This window comes from Cebus imitator, unplaced genomic scaffold, assembly GCF_001604975.1.
Source record: "Cebus imitator isolate Cc_AM_T3 unplaced genomic scaffold, Cebus_imitator-1.0 Scaffold94, whole genome shotgun sequence".
NCBI classification, from domain to species: Eukaryota; Metazoa; Chordata; class Mammalia; order Primates; family Cebidae; genus Cebus; species Cebus imitator.
In genome coordinates, this window is record NW_016107409.1 from 4,065,646 (window position 1) to 4,087,760 (window position 22,115).

The 22,115-nt window shown below is 40.5% G+C and overlaps 1 protein-coding gene across 2 annotated transcripts in view; it reads left to right on the forward strand.

Moving 5' to 3' along the window:
- Positions 1 to 214: 214 nt before the first annotated feature.
- Positions 215 to 22,115, forward strand: part of HTR2A (5-hydroxytryptamine receptor 2A) — a 66,404-nt gene continuing 44,503 nt past the window's right edge. The window contains exons 1-3 of one of the 2 annotated variants that reach the window (XM_017535967.2): positions 215 to 913; positions 1,085 to 2,104; positions 5,009 to 5,209. In XM_017535967.2, coding sequence (XP_017391456.1) covers positions 1,693 to 2,104; positions 5,009 to 5,209 — 613 coding nt within the window. In that variant the 5' untranslated portion in view covers positions 215 to 913; positions 1,085 to 1,692. The remainder of the gene's footprint in view (positions 914 to 1,084; positions 2,105 to 5,008; positions 5,210 to 22,115) is intronic. The other variant, XM_017535969.2, reaches the window with a different exon arrangement.

Genomic DNA, 22,115 nt, shown 5'->3' on the forward strand with positions numbered 1-22,115 from the left:
ACTGCAAAACCAACTTATTTCCTATTGCAGGTGAGGTTTTGAATTATATATGGGTGGCATATTTCTGCTGAAGAAAATAAGCCAGTTGAGTGGTGTTATCTATTAAATAAATAAAAATAGTGCTAATCGTTTATCACAGTTAACACCACAGATGTGCCTGGCCACCCTGAGCCCATGTGGCCAATGTCAATAATTCCACCCTGGACACAAACACTGTTGGCTTTGGATGGAGGCACAGGATGCTTACAGCATTCCCAGGACGTACTGTTTCCTAGCCTTCTTTATGTTCTCTCTTCACTCTTCAGCCTAAAAAATTACGACAGTGCCCCTTACCTACCTTAACGGGAATCTGCACACAAGGCCATTTCTCCAGTTTCTCTCTCTCAAAAGCAAAGGAAAACTTCCCAATATTAATATGTAGCAAAAAGAGGGAGAAAAAAAAAAAAAGCCTATTTGGTCCGCCCTCCTGGCTGTTGCTACCTTGCAGCTTATGACATACAGATAGAGGGAGGTCTGATGAAGTAAACGAGGCAGCAGAGAGCTACTCCATTCCCGTGGAAACCAGGACTCCCTTGGTGCAGACAGCTCTGCCTACTTTCCATGCAGTTCTTTTGTACGACTTTGAGGGGCTCGTGAATGATTTCTAAATGCGTGCCTGCTGAGGCGAGCCGCACAGGGAGGGAGGACCCAGCCGAGCCGTGCCGGAGGAAGCCAACAGGATCCTAGCAGTGCGGGAGCTGGCTCAGCCCTTGCATGCAGTTTTTGAAGTCAGCAAAACAGAAAGCAAATTACTATCATATTATGCTGGTGGAAGATCAAGAAGCGGGGACTCTACGCCAGTTTAATTACTGCGAGAGAGGCAGCGAGTCACAGAATAACAAATGTGTCTCATGTGTGGACCCTGAAGACAAATGTAAGTTCTCATGCTGCTATATTTTATTGCTGTGTAATTTTCTTTCCGGTTTGAAATCATGCTTGGCCAAAATGTAATCATTTCAATGAGAATTTCTAGTGGGGAAAGTTGTCTGCTAATCTTTACTTAAGACTTTTTTCTTTTCCTTTTGTCAACTGAACAACATTATAGGAACCGAAATTCCTGACAGCAGCTGTGGCAATTCAGCCTAAGAATGGCTGAGAACTGTAACCCAAAGTACATCCAATTACTATGGGATTAACACTGGAGATATTTTTAATTGACTTTCTTAATGTAGAATGCATACATCCCCGCTGTTTCTGATTGCATGCAATTTTAATGATACTGTGGCTAAACTAATACTATCGGCATAACCAACAAAATGAGATCTAGTTAAACAAGATTCCCAGTAGTGACAAAACTTTTCTTCTTTGTCCAGGACATTTGTCTCCCTGAAGGCTAAAAAAAAAAAAAAAAAAAAACCCTGCAACCTCTGTGCTAAAAGTTCATTCTGCTTTTTTGTCCTCGCTTTGGTGGGAAAAGAATAAAACCACACAGTGGACTCTCCTAAAATTGTGAATGAAGAAAACTTAGAGCCACCACAGTTCAGTTCTTTAACTATCATTGTAATAATGGGAGACAAAACTCCAGCGCAGGGAGACCAGCATATACACCAGCCTCAGTGTTACAGAGCGTGGGGACACCAAGGTGAATGGTGAGCAGAGGCTGTAATGTGTTAGTCCTTCCACACCTCATCTGCTACAAGTTCTGGCTTAGACATGGATATTCCTTGTGAAGAAAATACTTCTTTGAGCTCAGCTATGAACTCCTTAATGCAATTAAATGACGACACCAGGCTCTACAGTAATGACTTTAACTCCGGAGAAGCTAACACTTCTGATGCATTTAACTGGACAGTCGACTCTGAAAATCGAACCAACCTTTCCTGTGAAGGGTGCCTCTCGCCATCGTGTCTCTCCTTACTTCATCTCCAGGAAAAAAACTGGTCTGCTTTATTGACAGCTGTAGTGATTATTCTAACCATTGCTGGAAACATACTCGTCATCATGGCAGTGTCCCTAGAGAAGAAGCTGCAGAATGCCACCAACTATTTCCTGATGTCACTTGCCATAGCTGATATGCTGCTGGGTTTCCTTGTCATGCCCGTGTCCATGTTAACCATCCTGTATGGTGAGTGGCATTAGCTTCCCAGCTGTACCCACACTGGTAATAAAGAGCATGTGCATGCCATCAGCAGACGAGATGGGGCCCAGGGGGCAACCTCTAAATAGAAGGCTTTGTTTATAGACTAGGGTCTACCATGTTACTTCTCTTTTCCTCTTAAAAGGGGATTTCACATAAAAATCCAACAGCCTATTACCTGTGATCATTGGAGAGTTTTGTGCTTTAAAACATGTACATGCAATGTAGAAATTTTTATAAATTGCCCCAGTACAGTCATAAAGCAGTAACTTACCCATCATTCTGAATCTACTTGATTTTTGCCCCTTTATATATCCCAACCAATATTCCAGCCTTCAGGACAGAGCAGTTTTTTACCTTTGTCACACAGTTTTCAGCACTTCTAATGGAGTGGTAAAGCCTTCCCAATTACCTTGGAACATTTGCAGGGAGAACATTAGTGGTGCAGTAGGTTTTATGTTAAAATATGCAGAGTCTCCATTAGAATAAATGAATTACTCCAGTTTTAATTGTTCCCTGCCCAGAGAAGCTAATTTGGAAACGTGCCTTTGAATTATATCCACAACTCTTTAAAAATGCATATGCATAAACTCCTCCAGTCTGGTTTGGAGGAGGATGGGAAGCAAATGGGAAGAGATTAATCTTGCTTTCTTCTCAACAGAGTTTGAAACAGTCAAACCTCTCAGCGGGGGAGCAGAATGTGACTTTCTTTCCAAATTATGAGTAATACGGCCAGACGTCTCCTTAAAAGAGGAGACTATTGGGACTGGTGACACAGGCGCAACCAGCAGTCACCCAGGTCTTAGAGACAGGTTATGATAGCTATCTTACAGGGAAACTTCTTGGCCAAGTCTTAGGGGCTAAGATTAAAAATCATCAAGCCAGCCCTGGAGAGTGTGAAGAAGGAAGGCGATACGCCAGGGCGAGCAGGCACCAGCAGTTTGCACAAGGCTGGTCATGCTCAGTCCAAGTCCAGCCTCGCTTGACCATTTAAGTGCCACACCGGAATGATTTCATTAAATTCGCCTGTTCTTTCCCGGGCGTTCCGGGAAGGTTCTTGTTTCCCAAACCACCTCCCCTAGGGGGCAAACTCCAGTGGGGGTGGGAAGAGTGACAGAGCAGGAACCTAAACAGCCTCGAGGGTGGGATGACCCTCGGCGCCATCCGCTCTGGAAGCAAGGACGCCCCCTGGCGGTGGCCGCTCAGCGCGCAGCCTGTTCCCTCCGGAGCCCCGCCCCTCCCTGGGCTACTCCTCCCACCGCCCCGAGCCCACGGGGCGCGGGGCATGGGGCATGGGCGTGGGGCTTCTCCCACAAGGAAATGCCCCCTCCTTATCCTGCAGCGGTTATACAGACTGAGGCCTGGGCCGCCTCCTTGTAGAGAAAACCGCTGCGGGGGCCAACAACTGCTCCGAACAGACAGCTTGGCTTCCCCCATCAGGCGCTGCAAAGGAAAACGCTTTCGTTTCAGCTCAAGCGCTTTGCAAATAATTCAAGTGAACGGTTGTAGATTAATTAGGCTTGTACCTATGCTCTTTACTTGTCTAAATATCCCTCGTGGCATTTTGGTAGAGTATACGTTTGTGTTGGAGAGTTTGTTCGGCTTTGTGTGTCTGTAATAAGAAAAGCAGACTTTAAAATTTTCCTTCTCACATGCAGACAGATCACAGTATAAGCAACTTCACTGCTTATACTGTGATCAAAACTAATTAAGGTTTACATAACTGCTTGATCCCCCTCCAAAACACAAAACCAGGACACTTTGCTTATGTCCATAAGGCAGTTTAATCTTCCTAATATAGCAGGTGACCTGCACTGTCTCTTACATTGGAATTGTCTGGGGAGCTTTGCAAACGCTTTGACATTTGATATCTACCTCAGCCACACACCCCCACCTCCAGACATGATTTAATTGGGCTGGGTTTGGCATGGGCATCAGGACCTTCTCTAAAGCTCTCCAGGTGGTTCTGATGTGTAGCCAGGGATGAGAGCCACCATCCTAAAGCAGCAGTTCGCAAAGCACTGTCTCTGGACCAGCAGCATCAGCATCACCCGGGAGCTTGCTAATTCATACGCAAATTCTACAGCCTGCTCCAGACTAACTGCATCAGACACTCTCGAGGGAGGTCCAGCAATGCGTGTTTTAAGAGGTGTGGGAGAGTCTGATGCTCACTAAAGTTTGAGAAATACCTCCCTAAAACAAAGCTCATAGCAAGGACATTCCCTTATATTTCTTCACCCTTGTCTTCAGCTCTCCCACACATACCCCAAATTTGAGTTAGGCACCCAAAGGCTTATTAGGTCATTATTTTTCCTTTTTACAAATAGACATATTCATGAGCTGAATTTTTAATCATTTAGTCACTTGCACCAATGCAATTCATTGCCATCACTGATGGGACTGGATGGCAAAATGTCCGTAAGCATCACTGTATGGGACCGGATGGTCATAATGGCCAAGAGGTGAGACCAATCTTAGGGAAATACAATCCAGGTAAGTGTGTGAATAAATCCTGACAGTATGGCGTGAGAGGGGCTACGGAAGAGAAGCCAAAACATGTCACAACTTTTGAAGTAAGTCACTTTAAAAAAAAATGTTTTGCCAGGTGTAAGGGGGAAGAAAGAGAACCTTCAAAGAGAGTCAATCCGAGTTTACCACGCCACACTCCCATAATTCCAGACACTAGAAATGTCCAAAGCTTGCATTCATCAGCCAGTGCTAGCTTATCATAATTAAGTACAGTTGTTAGTGGCTTTTTTCAAATACGAAAAATACATTGTGTTGCTGTTTGCCACCACCTGTGCCTGTCCCAGAACTGGAAATTGTCATAGGGTAGGGACCCACATACCCCAGGAGGCGCAAGGTTACTGACATCAACTTTCTGCCTTGTAGGGTACCGGTGGCCTCTGCCCAGCAAGCTTTGTGCAGTCTGGATTTACCTGGATGTGCTCTTCTCCACGGCCTCCATCATGCACCTCTGCGCCATCTCACTGGACCGCTACGTTGCCATCCAGAATCCCATCCACCACAGCCGCTTCAACTCCAGAACTAAGGCATTTCTGAAAATCATTGCTGTTTGGACCATCTCAGTAGGTAAGTGGGAACATATTTCAGAGTCTCATTCGAAATGACAGTTCGTGATTTCTGAAAAGACTTGTTCCATTTTGTTGTACTGAAACCTGACATTCTCAATCTACTGTTTTGGGAGGTGCAAGATATGTTACAACATCATAATTATCAAATTCGCCTCAGGAAAGAAAAATCTGTTTATATCACTGGTTGACAGCATGAATTTGTATTGCTTTGCACAGGCAAGACTACTAACAGCAGAGCCAAAACATTAGAAATCATTGTGCTATTTTCCCTATTTCTCACTTTCAAGTCCACGACTCTAATTCTTGGGCTCCCCAAAGACCTCAACTTTTATAATCACTGGACTTATGGTCAACGAAAGGGAGCAGACCACTCCAATAGAGCCTCTGGGCTCTAGAGAAAGGTACTATGTGCTGCAGCATGGAGGGAAAAGCTGAGGCCAGAGCAAAGTGCCAGAATTTGCTTAGAGCCAGGCACCCTAGTGCCTCTGTAGACCATCCCCCTTTCGTGATACCACATACCAAAGGATTTCAACTTGCCTCTGTTAGATTATATACATTCATCTCTTGCCAGTACTGATCTTGTGATATCACATACCCAACATCAGAAAAGCCCAGGTAATGAAAGCTAAGGGGGCAGCTCCCAGGCAGTGAAGTCAATTGTACCTGTCAACCTCACCAGCTTGGCTGGTAACCAAAGATTCTCTAGATTCAGTGGAATCATAGTACCAATAATAAGAGCAAACACAATAATACAGCATCTTGTATTTTTTAGCTCCCATTGTTTACTTTGCTGCTAGCAATGGGAACTAATATGCAATTTGGACAGTAGGTAGCTCCATCTTACAGATGAGGAAACTGGGATTCAAAAAGCAAAATGAGCTGTGCAAAGCCCCACAGCTGGTAAGTAGCACAGTGAGGATTTTGTTGAATCCTGATGGAAACACTAACAAATTACACTTGTGTCACTTTCAAATGTTTAAAAAGTCTTACCTACTTTCCATTTTAAACTTCCCATTATCATTTGAGGTAGAAGATTCTATGGTGCTTATTTGATAATCTTGGGAACCAGGGTACAGAGGTATTGTGGCTTATGGGGTCATACCTTCAACTTGCAGCAGGACTAGGACTCTAAACTTCCAGCACAAAGCCCCGTTCTTTCTGTACCTTCCTTAGGAAACAATTTTTGCTCCTAGAAAACGCTTGCAGTTTCTGGGACTGTGCAAGTTGGACTCATTCTACTAGGAGCCAGAGAGTAAAGGGCCAGTAACCACTCAATCCCAATTACACGTAAAATGTCCCTGGGGAACATTCTGATTTAATTGCCCAGGGTGGAGCCAGGTGATTCTAAGGAGCAGTCAGAGTTGAAGACCACTGAGACAGGTTTTCAGGGTGGTCGGTATGGTAAGTAGAAGAATCAACAACAATGCAAAGGAAGCAAATGAAGCTATTTATTTTTACCCTGATACACTGTCCATAGTTTTACTCTACTATACTGTGCCATTGGTGAGACAAATGCTGGGAAGATCACCCTTCCTTTACCCTCAGCCACACTGACTCCCCATCCCATTCAAGCTTCATGATAGCAACAGTAGCAAGGACAAACAATTTCTGAGCACTGAGTACAGACCCAGTAGTATACAAAGCACCTTAAAGAAAATGAGCTGCAGAGAACTCAGTTGCACAGGACCATATTGCTTGTAATCAGGAGTCATTATGGATTAATCTGAGTCCAAAGCCCATGCTCTTTCCACTACTCAAAAGATAATCTGCCTCTGGCTCTTTGGGGCTGTCACCACAGGAGGCAAGCAGGCTGGAATGGTTGAGGCAGTCCTGGGCAGGGGGCCAGCAGTCATTGACCAATCTTTTAATGTGCATCTACTATGTTCTTGGCACTGGATAGACCAAGATGAAAAAGATATGCATTCAAAGATCTCTCACTGTAAGGTAGGAGAAGACAAATAAGGAAACAAAAGAGAAAAAAAAGTTACATCAAATCTATGCTAGAAGTCTCTGAGGTGTGTGCCCTGAGGAGGGGACAAGTGGAAAATGTAAAAAGGAAAAAGGCAGGTCTAATGAAAGACCTTGAGTACAAATATTCTCTTGAGTTTTCTTCTAGTGTTTCTGTTTTGATTATTTTGTTGCTTTGGTAGTTTGTTTGCTTTGTGTGCTGTTTCTTTTAATTTAGATCTTTAGTGTAGCTGCAATTTTAAAATATGATCTAACTTGTTTTCTTCTACTAGTAACTAAAGCCTTTTTAGACACTATTGATATTTTCTCTTCAAGTTATTGATATGTTCACTCTTGATAAATTTCTAAATACTGGCTTGCATTCCTGGTATGCTGAGCTCAGATGACAAAGTTGGTTGATTTATGATTCTTACAATATTTTCTTTTCTAGCTTTATTAAGTGATAGAGAAGTTTCCACTTTGTCTTGAAGTGTTTAAGTAGAAATTATATATTTTTGAGAGGTTATGTAGAACTTGGTTCCAAGTCTCTCTCATCCTGGTTCCTTTTTAGATAGTATTTTAAATTACATCCCTGACTTCAATAGTTATTTCATTTACGTTTTCTACCTCTTCTTGGGCTATTAGCTGCATACACAATTTATCTTTTATTCTTTTATCATTAAATGTCCCACTTTAGTGATGCTTCCTAATATCTACTTGACTCTTTTGGATTATCATTTTTGGATGCATCTTATTTCATCCTATTACTTTCAAAGCTTTCTTGCCTTTAAATATAAAGTGTTAGCCTATAAGCAGTATATACATTTCTGTTTTTAATCCAATCTTCGTCTGTTAGTTGGAGTATTGAGCCCTTTTACATATAATGTTAACTCATATTTGGTTTTAAATCTGTTTTCTTACCATTTGCTTTCTATTTTTCTATTTGTTCTATATTCTAGTTTCCTTTCATTCTTGCCTTCTTTTGGACTAATCAAGAATTGTCTATTCATCATTCCTCTTTATGAGCTTGTTATCCGTTGTTTCAAACTATTTTAGTGATTACAACACTCCATTTTGAACTTAGACTCTAAAACATGTTGTTACTTGTAACATTTCTTGGATAATGCAAAAACTTTAGAGCCTTTTAACTCCATCTACCCCTGTTGTCTTGTGGGATTTTTCTCCATTTGCTGTCTGTCTTTTTTAAACACGTAAGACATTATAGCCACTCTGTTCACTATTTCTCACATATTAGCCCTCTGTTGCTGTTCATTCTTTCTTCATTTTCATGGTTTTGCCTGGGTTCCTCATTCCTGAACAAGTTCCTTTAGAATATCATGTAGTTTTTTTCTTTTTTTTTTTGAGACGGAGTTTCGCTCGTGTTACCCAGGCTGGAGTGCAATGGCCCGATCTCGGCTCACCGCAACCTCCGCCTCCTGGGTTCAGGCAATTCTCCTGCCTCAGCCTCCTGAGTAGCCGGGACTACAGACACGTACCACCATGCCCAGCTAATTTTTTGTATTTTTAGTAGAGACAGGGTTTCACCATGTTGACCAGGATGGTCTCGATCTCTTGACCTCGTGATCCACCCGCCTCGGCCTCCCAAAGTGTTGGGATTACAGGCATGAGCCACCGGGCCCGGCCTCCTGTTTTTCTTATTCTAGGCATCTTTATCTTGTTTTCATTTCAAGCACATTTTGCTCAGTATAGGATTCTAGGTTGACAGTCATCTTTTTTTTCCAGCACTTTCTAGGTAGCAAATTCAACACTTCAAGCTTATATTTTGTTCTTATTTGCAAGAACCTAGCTGTCAGTCTTATTGTTGTTCCTTCAGAACCATCACTTTTGCCACGCCCTGCTGCTTCAGAATGTTTTGTCTGTATTTCAGCAACTTTATCATGATATACTTCATTGTGAATTAGTTTTGTTTTTATCCTGCATGGTGTATGTACTGATTCTTAAACCTGTGACTTTGGCCACTTTGAGAAAACTCTTGGCCATGATCTTTTCAAATACTGCTTCTGCCCCCATTCTCTCTCTCCTTCATATCTGGGTCTTCAGTTTCATGTATACTAAATTTTTTACCCAAGTTCTTTATAACTCAAACACTTCTACATGTTTTTTTTTTCCACCTTTTAAGTTCAGGGGTACATGTGCAGGGTGTGCAGGTTTGTTACCAAGGTAAACACGTGACACTGCAGTTTGCTGCACAGAGCAGATATTAAACCCAGCATCCATTAGCTGTCTTCCTGATGCTCTCCTTCCCCCTACCCACCACAACAGGCCCCAGTATGTGTTGACATCTGCCACGTATCTATGTGTTCTCATCATTCAGCTCCCACATATTAGTGAGAACGTGCAATGTCAAACACTTCTACATTTTCTACATTTTTCTCTTCTTTTAGTTTAGATAGCTTTACTGACTTTTCTTCTGTTATTAATCCTCTCATCAGCTACTCCTAATCTGCTACAATACCCATCTCTTGTGTTCTTTAGTCCCTACACTTTTAATTCTAGATTTTTTCATTTAATTATTTATAGATTCCAGGTTTTTAGAATAATTCTACGTACATGTTTTCATCTGTTTTCTTAAATATTAATCACAAGGATCTGGATATCTTTTTACTGGGTTGTGGGATTACCTAGGGATTTCCCTTTTCTGAATTGTGGTTTTTTCTCTCTCCATTCTGTCCATTGGTATGCCTGGTAATTTTTTTGAAATTGAGTACTGTGTATGCCTGGTAATTCTTTTTAATTGAACATTGGACACTGGAAGAAAATTTATGGGTGCTTTGTTGATACTGTCTTTCTCCAGAATGGGGTCTTTTAGTTTCAGCAGCAAAGTAAGCACAAGTCCCCTTAATCCAATAAGGAATTGAGTTTATTTAAGGCAATATTCTTATAAAAGCCTGTCTATTTCCAGTTTGCCTTTACACCTAGGATATATTTTTTCATGATCCCAAATGAAAGCCTGACCTGTTCTCCATTTTGAGGAGCTCTAAACTCCATTTTTTTTTAATTTTTTTTTAAATAAACTTTACTTTGAAACAATTTTAGATTTACAGAAAAATTGCAAAGATACCCCAGAAAATTTGTGCATACCCTTTATCCAGTTTTCTCAAATGCTAACATTTCATATACGACAGTACCACATTTGTCAAAACCAAGAAATTAACATCAATACATTACTATTATCTAAACTATAAATTTTACCACTCTTTCTCTGCTAGTATCCTTTATCTGTTCCAGGATCTAGTCCAGAACACTTCATTGCATTTAACATGAGAATTTTTTTATTATTTTAAGTTCTGGGATACCTGTGCAGAACGTGCAAGTTTGTTACATAGGTATACACGTGCCATAGGGGTTTGCTGCATCCATCAACCCCTCATCTACATTAAGTATTTCTCCTAATGCTATCCCTTCCCTAGTCCCCCACTCCTGACAGGCCCTGGTATGTGATGTTCCCCTCCCCTCATTGTTCAGCTCCTACATATGAGTGATAACATGTCATGTTTGGTTTTCTGTTCCTGTGCTAGTTTGCTGAGAATGATGGTTTGATGTCCCTGCAAAAGACATGAACTCATCCTTTTTCACAGCTGCATAGTATTCTGTGGTGTATATGTGCCACATTTTCTTTATCTAGTCTATCATTACTGGGCATTTGGATTTTTTATATCCTCAACATCATAAAGCTACCGGTAACTCTCTTTAGCTACTCAGTCTCTCAATCTGTTCCTCTAAAAAATTAGCAAGCACCTGAGTAGAAAGTAGCTCATAGCATTACCTTACTTTGTTGCTCTCTCTTCGCTCCAGAATCTTAACTTTTCACTTCCTGGCTACCTTGGTACCCTCTCACCAATTGCCTTATATCTCCCTGACCCCAAGACAGGTTTGGGACTTTGAATTCTGCTTTACGTGGTGCTAATATTACTCTGCCTTTTTTGTTTGAATGTCCCCAGGCTATTTTCACATCTTTTCATTTTTAATATGTTTTGCAGCTTTGCTTTATGCGCATTTTCACAAGTAATGTATGGATGGATTTATTTTTAACAAAATCTGTTAGTCTTTGCCTTTTTAATATTGAAAAGTGACCTGCCCACACTTGTGACAATCAACATCAATTTTAGCTCTTGCATCTTATATTTGTATTTTAGTAGCTCATTTTTTAGATGAACTATTTCATTTACTGACTTGCACAATGTCTTCATTTCCTTCATCCATCCCAGTTAGTTATTTGGATTGTTATGGAGATCAGCAATGGCCCTCATCATTACAGTCCCACTCCAAATCATCACGTTGATATTTCTATTAGCATATCTAAAATAAATAATCCCATTATTTCCTCATTATCCTGAGTCCCAATTCACAGGTTTTCCCATAATTTTAAAATAACCTAGTGGCAGAGCAGGTCTTTTAAAGCAAGTCAAAAATGCAGAAGCCATAAAGAAAAATATATACGTAAACTGTTATTTAAGTTTGATATGGCTAAAATCAATATAAGCAAAGTTAAACAAAAAAATATTTGCAATGTATGTGATTGGCAGACCAAGGGTTAATAACCTTAAAATACAAATAGGGACATATTTATAAAGAGGAAAGGGAAACAGCCTAACAATGAGAGAATAAGCAAACTAAAATTTCAGGCCATTCATAGAAATGTAACTTGAAATGGACAATAAACTTATTAAACATGTTTAGCCTCTTTAACAATCATGGCAATATAATCTAGAACAACACAGTAACAGTTTTCATCTAGTTGGCAAAATGAAGTTAGTGAAAACGCCCAGTGCTGTGCCGGATATGGCAACACATGCACTCTCTCAAAATCCTGCTTGTAGAAATGTGAATTATTTGTTCTCGAGTAATCTAGCAAAAGCTATTAAAACTTGACCTACCAATTCCACTCAAGAGAACCTCTTCTATAGAAAAACACAAGTACATGTAATGATTTTTAATGCAGCGATTTCTTCGGAATGGAAGAAGTGAAAAGGTTGGATTATGTTTAGAAATGTCGCTTTTCTCTAAATTATAGAATATCTTTAAGATCTTAAAAATATTGAGACTACATTTCCATTTATCCAGTTTCCCTTTCCATGGTTTTATTTATCCAGTTAACCAGTCTGAAATTGTTAAATGGAAAATTCAAGAAATAGACCATCTGAAAGTTTTAAATTACCCTCCATACCAAGTAGAGTGATAAGCTCTCCTGCCATCCTGCCTCGTATTGCCCAGAATGTGAATTCTCCCTCTTTCCAGCATATCCACACCGCAGATGCTATCCACCTCTGAGTCACTTGGTAGCCATCTCAGTTATCAGAACTGCCATAGGCATCATAGTGCTGGTAGTCAAGTAATCTTTATTTTACTCAATCATTTACTAATTCTTTAATTCTTACTGCTACTAATCTCTTGCTGTGCCTTATTTATAAATTAAGTTTTATCATATGCATGCATGTGCAGGAAAAAACAGTCTATATAAAGTTTAGTATCCTTGGTTTCAGGCATGTACTGGGGGTCTTGGAATGTATGGCACTCAGGTAAGGAGGGACCACTGTATTTGATATTCAAGTGAGGGAATGTTCATGATGTTAAATTCAAAAAACAAGTTTTGGGGTGGTATGTGTGATATGAGCTCATCCTGGTAAACTAATGATAACAGTGATAATATGTGGGCAGATGTATATACACATACACACACAAACACACACACACACACGTGCTGAGAATCTGTCAAAAGACTTCATACTTATCAAGACGATGAAATTAAAAAGAAAGGCAGGATTGGCATCTTTGCCCTTACGCATTTCTATATAGTTTTGTCACAGGTATTTTTATTCCAGAGTGTTTCAGATGATCCAGAATGGAGCTGTTACACCTGCATCATGGGTCAAAGGCAGCTTCTTGGATGAGGCGGCCAACTTCCAAAGTTAGCAAGGATCTGACACATTTTCACATTGGTAACCACATCATAGATTAACCAAGTTTTCTGTGCACTCAGGACTCCTGAGACTTACTGCTGCTTTTCCCTTGCTCACCCTTATTAGTGTGGTCACTTCCCTGCTTGCCAAGCATTCCATATAATTCTGAGGAAAAGGAACATAATTACAAATCAATTGTGTTTTCTGTGTGGGAGGCTCTGAGTAAAGCAGCAATGACAGGAGATTGAGGCATTGGATTAAGAATAATCCTGGGGGTAGGGAGGGAGTGATCCTGGCGTTCTCTATGGATTTCATTTTCCCTTCATAAACCTACTTCCAATGATCAGCCCTAACTCACTTCACTGCAACTTACAAAACGAGCAAACCCTTTCCTCATTTTGGATAGTTTCCTTTCGCATAATGGACACTTCCTGGTGCATTTTTTTCCATATCCCAGTGCCATGAGAAGAGAAAATAGAAGCTACTTTATTTCCTGTCTTTAGCAAAGATATATCTCAGAAAAGGTGAAAATGACTATTTTCACATTGTCATATTCTTACAGGCAACCAAAGATACCACTTTAAATTCCTTTTCCAGACGTTATTTCATTTCAGAAATATATTTGCAGTTTATGGGGTAATTTTGAAATACCGTTGGTCTGAATTGATTTTTTTCCCTCAAGGATAAACATGACTATGTATTTTCTGCATTATTACATTTGTAATGGGAGGAAAGGCAAACTGTGTTACATTTATTTGGGGCCATTCCCTTCCAGCTGTGACACCTTGCGTAGAATCTTAAACTGAAGGCTGAGGTCACTGAACCTGACCTCTTGCCTTCATGCAGGTCAAAATACCTACTTTCCTACACAGTATAGATGTTTAAGGAAACTTTGAAAGAAAATGATACATCTCTCTGTAGTTTTGTGTGTACTTAGTATATAGGTGTTTCAGCATCTTTTGATGTTTATCAGCATACAGTTTGTTTTCTATGATTGGCTGTTCATGGATTTTACTGTAGAACTTGGTGAATATAAGCAAAATGTCTGGAGCCACACTATGTGGATTTGAATCCTGGCTCTCTGTGACTGGGCAAGTTACTCAACTTCCGTGTCTCGGGTTTCTGGTGGTAAAATAGAGATGATAACAGTACCCATACTCAAGCTTCTGTTTGCATGATGGATCTCTCTTGGATTCTATTTCATATGCTGATGCCATGAAAAGAAAATAGATGCTACTTTATTTTCTGTCTTTATGAGGTTAAAGATTGAGTAAATGTAATGCTTGTCATATAAGTGTTACATAAGTTTTCAACATAATTTGAACTCTCATCTATCAAGTTCTTGGTTTTTTCCTAATTGGTAAATTAGGGGATTAAGCGCTTTGCATTATCACAGCTTACCTGTATATTCCCAATCTGTTACTTGTCACTTGACATTACTTATGTTTTTTTCCACATGGATTTTAATAGAGTCTCATTTATAAATGTTCCTTTCTCTCTTGTGGCTTCTAAATTTTGAGTCATTACTACAAATGTCTTTTCCACTACAAAGTTAAATATTTTCTCCCATTACTTTTATGCTTCTGTTTTATGAATTTAAGTATTTGAACCATTTAGACTTTAACCTGTGATCTAATTTTGTCTTTCTCTGCATGGCCAGAGCATCATTTGTTTCCCCATTGATTTCATTTGCCACCTTTGTCATCTCCTGAATCTCCATGTGTATTTAGGTTTGTTTATTGACTATTTCTACTGATCTATTCATTCTAGAGCATACTTTTAATTAAGGTTTTTTTTATTGTTTCAGATTTAGCACTTTCTCATTTTTTTTTAACTTCCCTGACCATTTTCATTTGCCTATGGGTTTTAAAAATCAGCCTCTAATTCCCCAAAAACTACTATATTTGGAATTGCATCTAACTTTATGTACCTACTTTCTAGACCTTTTAACTGGCATACTTTTTGTACTTTGTCTTATTTCTTTTTTATCAGCAACTTCAAATTCTATATGGAATGAAGTGAATGTACATAAGCAAATGTAACTATATAACATCTAAGCACTTAGGTTGAAAAACTAGCATGCTCATTTAGGTCCAAGAGGAATGATAGCAAAATATACTTTCCTATGATGCCGTATCTTCTGGAAAAAAATGCTTGAAAAAATAAAAAATAAATCAACAGAGTAAACCAGGCCCAAACCAGATGGCGTTCTGTCAGCCTTTACACTGGAGGACGTTCCCAGCCCCAATGCATGAAACAAACTATCTGAGGAATCCGCTTGAGATCGTCTCTCCTGGGACCCTCCAGGCTTATGCCCAATGCCTTTTGTGGCTGTTAGTCAGCCTAAGATGTACATGTCAGAGACTATTCAGGCAACTGGAACAGAAAGGGCTTTGGGTTACCTGTCCTTGCTTCCACTTCTGAGATAACATATTGTAAGTTAGCATCTACTGGAATATAAAAGGAAACTTGAGTTAGTCTAAGTCTCCTTTGGTTTCTCTATCTTTTCACTTTCTCTCCTGGGGGGAAGAAGTGAAATTGCCTACATTTGCTCCTCCTTTATTTTTGCCCCTGCCGTGCTACATTACCCTCCCCGGAAGTCCAGGGAGAGATCCAGGCATGGCCCTAGCCTGCAGGTGGGTGGGTTGGCATCTAGGAATAAAGATGCTCACACCCATATTGAGAGAAAGTGCTGCTGTCTCTTGAGTATGGCAGGGCTGGAGTGCAGTCAAGTGGCCAGCCATGTCTTTCACTGCCCTGGGAAACGATCTGCAGGGACACCAGTTGGCCCACCCCTTCTCTTGTCCCTGAGTGCAGTGACCCTTCCCCTGCTCTGCCCACAGATGCAGGAGAATTTAGGGACATCTCCTTGCCTGGCCAGTTCATCTCATACATAGAAGCACAGTGTGGTAAAATATCATGAAAACCTCTGCTCTTGAAAGACATGTCCTTGGTTGTCCTTCAGGACTTTAGCCCATGGGTAAGAAGTCATTTAATGACCCATGCAGCTGAGAGCCTGCCAGAGTGGCAGCTGACCTCTCTGCATGGCAGACTTCAGCCACAGCTTTGGGAAAACATGCTCAATAAAACAGTACTTAGCACAGCATAGATGTCCATGGCCACAGGAAACTGGTGAGAATAATTAAAAATGATCAAGTCATAAGGAAGAAGTGCATTTTATTTATTTAGACAGAGTCTCACTCTGTCGTGCAGGCTGGAGTGCAGTGGCACCGTCTGGGCTCACTCCAACCTCCACCTCCAGGGTTCAACTGATTCTCCTGCCTCAGCCTCCCGAGTAGCTGGGATTACAGGTGCCCACCACCACACCCTGCTAATTTTTGTATTTTTAATAGAGATGAGGTTTCACCATGTTGGTCAGGCTGGCCTCAATCGCCTGACCTCATGCAATCCGCCCTCCTTGGCCTCCCAAATTGCAGAGATTACAGGTGTGAGCCACATGCTCAGCCAGGGTGCTTTATTCTTTGTTAGTCTGTTGATTTGGCCTGGCTTATGGACTATGAATTTTATTCTTTTGCTCAATATTCTAAGAGGAAGAGAAGGGACAGGGGGCGTGTGTTGCTTCTAGCTATTTAAAGCAGAGAAATAACATCTGCAGGCAACCCCTTCATGCCCACCCCCTGCCCTTGGTCTGTGTCAGGAACCTGCATGCTCCTGAGGCTTCTAGTCTCTCCAGATCATTCCTCCTGGGCTAAAAGGTAGGAATTGTCACCATGCCAGGAGCTAAGGTGGATCCTCTGATCCATTTATCATCAGGAGCATCCTCTGTGTCCTAGGATCCAACTCCTTTATTGGCCTAACCAAATCCCAACCTGGATGGCTCCGACAAACCAGCCTTTACTGTTGCTACACTCAGGTAATTCAGACCTGGAGAAAATTCCGCACCGTGAACTGGGCACACCACCTATCTATGGTTTTCAACCTCAACTAGACCCTCTTCTTCATTGCTAGCAGCCCTTTAATTTGTTTTTCGTAGATGATTTTTTTCTTGATACCGGGTCTCACTCAGTCACCTAGGCTGGAATGCAGGGGTGTGATCATGGCTCACTGCAGCCTCAGCCTCCTAGGCTCAAGCAATTCTCCCACCACAACCTCCTGAGTAGCTGGGACTACAGGTGCACATCACCACACCTGGCTATTTTTTGTATTTTTTGTAGAGATGGGCTTTCAATGTGTTGCCCAGGCTGCCCTTGAACTCCTGGGCTCAAGCAATCTTCCCATCTCGGCCTCTTGAAGTGCTGGGATTATAGGCATGAGCCACTGTGCCAGGTCGTGAATTTTTTCAGATTTTTCTATGTAGGCCCTCTTTATGGCCTTGGATTGCCACTCTCTAAGGTGGATAACCGTGTTCCATTCTTCTCCAAGAAAAGACTGTCATGCACAATAGCTTTTTTCTACTCCCACCTTTCAATCGTACCCCTGATCTTCTGTACTTCCTGTCTCTACCTCCTGTCCTTCCCAAGAATTTGATTTCTCTCCATCTCTCTCCAACTTATATTAATTTCCCCAAGAGTTTACCCTTGCTTTTTCCATTTTGTAACCTCTCACTCATGTCTCAAAGCACCATTGGCTGCAGTCTCTTTCCCTTTCATGGATCTTGTCAAGGTCACCAAGGCCTTTTGCATTTCCAATTGAATCCAAAAGACTGTTTCTATCTCAATAATGTACTCAGGTAATACACAAACACATTCTCAACATTAAAGAGTCAAACAGCTGAGGGAAGTTATCCTTCATCCCCCTCGGCCTCTCTAGATCAGCACCCACAGCTGTTGCATTAACCTTGAACTGAGCTGTTCCTCCCCAGTGCAGAGCAACACTGCCAAACAAAGCTCCCTCAGATTTCAGCCCTTGGAGAATGCCCCTCAATTCCCATCCACAAGTATATCCTTCAATTCTGCATGCCATGCAGTTTCCTCAAAACACTGCTGACATTTGCTGCAGTTTCTTATATTTGTTTTTGTCCTTTCTTCAAGTTGTTTCCCTCTAAGCCAGATCCCATCTGCTGTCTTCCAGAAGTTCTAACATCATTTAAAATATACTAATAAAATGACATTTTCTTTTCATGAATTCTGATTTTTTTCTAATTCTTTTGTATCATTAAATAGAATTTTAGAAGTGAGATAGTATAAACCTGTGCTCAGATACTGTCTTGATCCACAAAAACAAAATCCTACGTGTATATATACACACACAGGTATGCACACACTCATCTACTGTTATTCTTTAATGCAATTTTTATTCTGTGGATTGATGTCTTCACATCTGTTTTCTTCCTAAGCTCCTTCCCACTCCCTGGATCTTCTTCCTCTGGGGCTTTGCCAACTCCTTTTCTTCTCTTCCTTAAGTGGTAATATCCTCCAAAGACCCATTCTCCACCTTCTCACTTTATTCTTGCTTCTGCTGGGTCCTTTCCTTTTCATGCGTTCAGCTATTAGAATACTGACAAACTGCTTAAGCTACATCCTAGCATGCAGTGCTTCCCAGGGACGCAACTCCCTGCATCCAACTACCTGATGAACATTTCTAGCCAGAAGTCTCCCAGAAACCTACCCTTCTCAGGTCAAAAGCTCTACTCGTCCACCTGCTTCTTCTCCTGAAGGCTGTCTTAGAATGTAGCATCAGCACCTATTCATGAAGGCTGTCTTAGAATGTAGCATCAGCACCTACTCAGCCATTAGACTCCTGAAATTCCTCACCTCTTCCTCACCTCCACATGCAAACAGTTGAGTGGTCCTTTTGTTTTTACTTCCTCACTGTTCCCTAGATCAGTTTTCTCCTTCCAGTCAGCCCTCATCATCTCTCTCTGGTGCAAACATTTTCCTGTCCACAGGGTTGCTGCTCACATTCTCTACCTTGCCACTGAAGTGAGCCATCTGAAACCATGTGAAACACAGGTTAAATCACTGTCCTGATTGAAACCCTCGAGTGTATCTCTTGCCCCATGAAGTCAGATCCTTAAATAAAAGGCATAAAAATCCCTATAAGAATACAGTCCTGGTCCACACCTCTATTTCATCTCTTACTGTATATCGCCTCACCCATCATTCTCATGTCATTTCACTCCCACACTTTCATTTTTAATCTTCTTTGAAAAGCTTTCTCATCCTCTTGCCTAGCTACCTTCTACTTTCCTACATCACCTCTTCCAGGAAGCCTTCACATTTCCCTTCCCTCTAGAGGTTAGGTATTTGCCCTGCTTCTGTTCTTCCATAACCCCTCCACATCTCTGTCTTTTCACATATTCAACTACAATCATCAGTTTATTCCCCTACGAGGTCACAGATTTTCAGAGAGCAAGGAATAGAAAGCAAAGCAGAAAAAATACTTCATCTTGAGTACAAACTATGTAATAGAAAATGCCTATCCAGGTATGCCTGCATACAAAAACTTCTGGAGTCTGACACCGCAGGCACTTCAAATATTTTTTTTATCCTTCTGCCATCAAAAGCTATTTTTAGATTGCATTCCCTATACAGTACTTTAAATAAAAGCCAAACTTTATATAACAATAAACTACTTTTGTCTACTTAATACCACCATGTTGTAATTGGAAACGCCTGATTAGTAAGGTCTGTTTAAAAAAAGAGAGCAAGAGAGCTGTTGAGCTGTTGGTTTATTTTGTTTTGAATTTCTCCCCAACCTCCCCACAAAGTTGGTGAGCTTTAGTTTCAGATTTTGAGATTTCTTTGGAAAGCATGCAAGAATTGTTTCATCTAAGCTGAGTTCTGCCATATTGGAATACACATATCATCTCAGGGCAGTGTTTTGTTCTTTAAATTGGGTGCTTTTGCAAAATATATATAAGAAGGGGTGTAATGTATCTTCTAGAGGCCTCATAGGTCTCACCATAATGGCCGCTCATTAGTGGAGACCCCGCATTCCACAGTCTAGCATCAACTTGTCAGGTTTAGATTACTATCTTTTCCCCTTCATCCAGATATGATTGTACTCTAAGAAGTTGACCTATATGACTCAAATTCCAATAAACTCACTTATTTTAAATGAATATAATAGTTGCCCATTTTCCTGGATCCTTTCACCTGCAGGGACACACCTTCCTGATAAGGGACTCATCTCAGCTGGTCATATTAAATGGTAATGCAAAGTTAGTAAGGGTCTACAGTGGATAAGGGACTATACAAGTATGTGGGGGACACAGTGAGGATTCAGCGAACATAAAGCGTCTAGCAAAAGGGTTTGACAGATACGTTCTCATGAACTTTTGTTAAAACTATGAATCAAAATACAAGCACACAGCAAATGGCTTACAATTGAATGGAGAAATTGCTAACTATGAGAAAACAATCTGCCGTTATAATAAAAATGCAGAGAACTGTGGCAAAAATTGGGGATCAGAAATGGTTGTGTCAAGAGGGAGATGTTTGAATTAAACCTTGAAGAATGGGCAGAACTTCAACACTGGAAATGGAGAATAGGCCAGAACTTTTAAAGAAGATAGAATGATATGGAAGAAAGACATTATGATATGGCTTAATAAGCAAAAGATTGAGATATATGAACTTAGATGTTCTTTAAAGGATATTTTTATAACTCTGTAACATTGATGAATCACCATTTTCCACTCTAGGGATATTTGTGATTAGATAAGCAAGATCAGTTTTCTAAAATCAGAGCATCTTCTCCCCTGGAAAGAATGCTGAAGACTTTTAGCTGTTGTACTCATCTTTTTCATTATCTCTTTTCAATCATCAAAATTGTCTGTTATAACATACGTTACTATTACAGTTCCAAAATTAGCACCTGCTTTCTCTAGTTGTGCTGCGGGTTAGTATTTGTTTTGAGTTACTTTCAGAGAGCCACTTGGAGTCCTGGATGAACATGGAGCCATGTTTTTAATCAGAAACATTTTCAAAACCTTTCTTCTGAAGAGTTACTTCTAGGAAGATTTCTGTAGGTGAACATTCTCATCCATTTTATGATGATCCTCCTTGGCTCTCATTTCACCCAGGATTTTTCTGAACTTTCCTCAATTTTAGGGCCCTATGTAAGGGTCTGTAATAGCTTTTGTTTAACCAGGAAGAGCTGATAAACATGAAGTATAGTGGCACTTTAAAAACCGATGTCTTCAAAGTCAATTATCTGCTGTCTTTTAAAATTAATTATTAATAACTGATTTCATGAGTTAGGGCCGTTAGCTATGGTGAGATGTAAAGATGAACAAAACCTTTTTGCTCAATTTTTATTAGCACGTGTCAGTAAGAACCTTTAAGGTAACAATCATGAATGCTTGCCATTCTCTTTGCTTTTTAAAAACATCTTTAAAAATGGGAATTGATTTTCTCCTACCTTTCCCTATTTTTTGTGGGGGTGGATCCACAATTCCTTTTCATGTTTCAAACTTTTTAAAATCCCAAATGAACAACTATAAAGGTCTATTAAGAGTGACCACATTTACAGGCTATATTCCCATAATTAATTGATTCATTAATTCCCGTTTTATTCAAGGAAACCACTCAGGTTATACATTTAATAAGGAATTTTTGGAGATGGCCCAGTTGTTACAAAAATCAAAGGTCTGTCTACTCAGGGGTGTTCTTTATTTTTCTAATAGACCAATTAATCCATCTGTCTTTGATAAGGGCAGTTAAGTATTAAAGTTGTTTCATTTGATAGAAGATACTCAATCCTGTCTGGAATAAAGAGAGTTGATCCTCATTTATTGGCTGTGCTTCCAGCACTGTGGTTTTATGCCTGCTATTTCCACCTTAGGCAGAGGCTTCTGAAATCCCCAACCACACACCTGTGGCTTCTTCACTCAAAGGAAAAGAGGTTCCTTTTATATTTCTGAGCTACTCTCACTCTCTAACACATTTCCTATACCAGCCTGCAAGAATTCTACTATGGCTCTAACCATTCTGTTCAGGCATCAGGATTCCTAATGTGTATGGAGCTATTTTGTGTTAGATGCCAGGGACAGCAAGACACCAATCTTGCCCTTCCATTGTTTGTATGCATTTTAACAGACATGCTTCCTAGATAGACTGTAAGACAGTATCT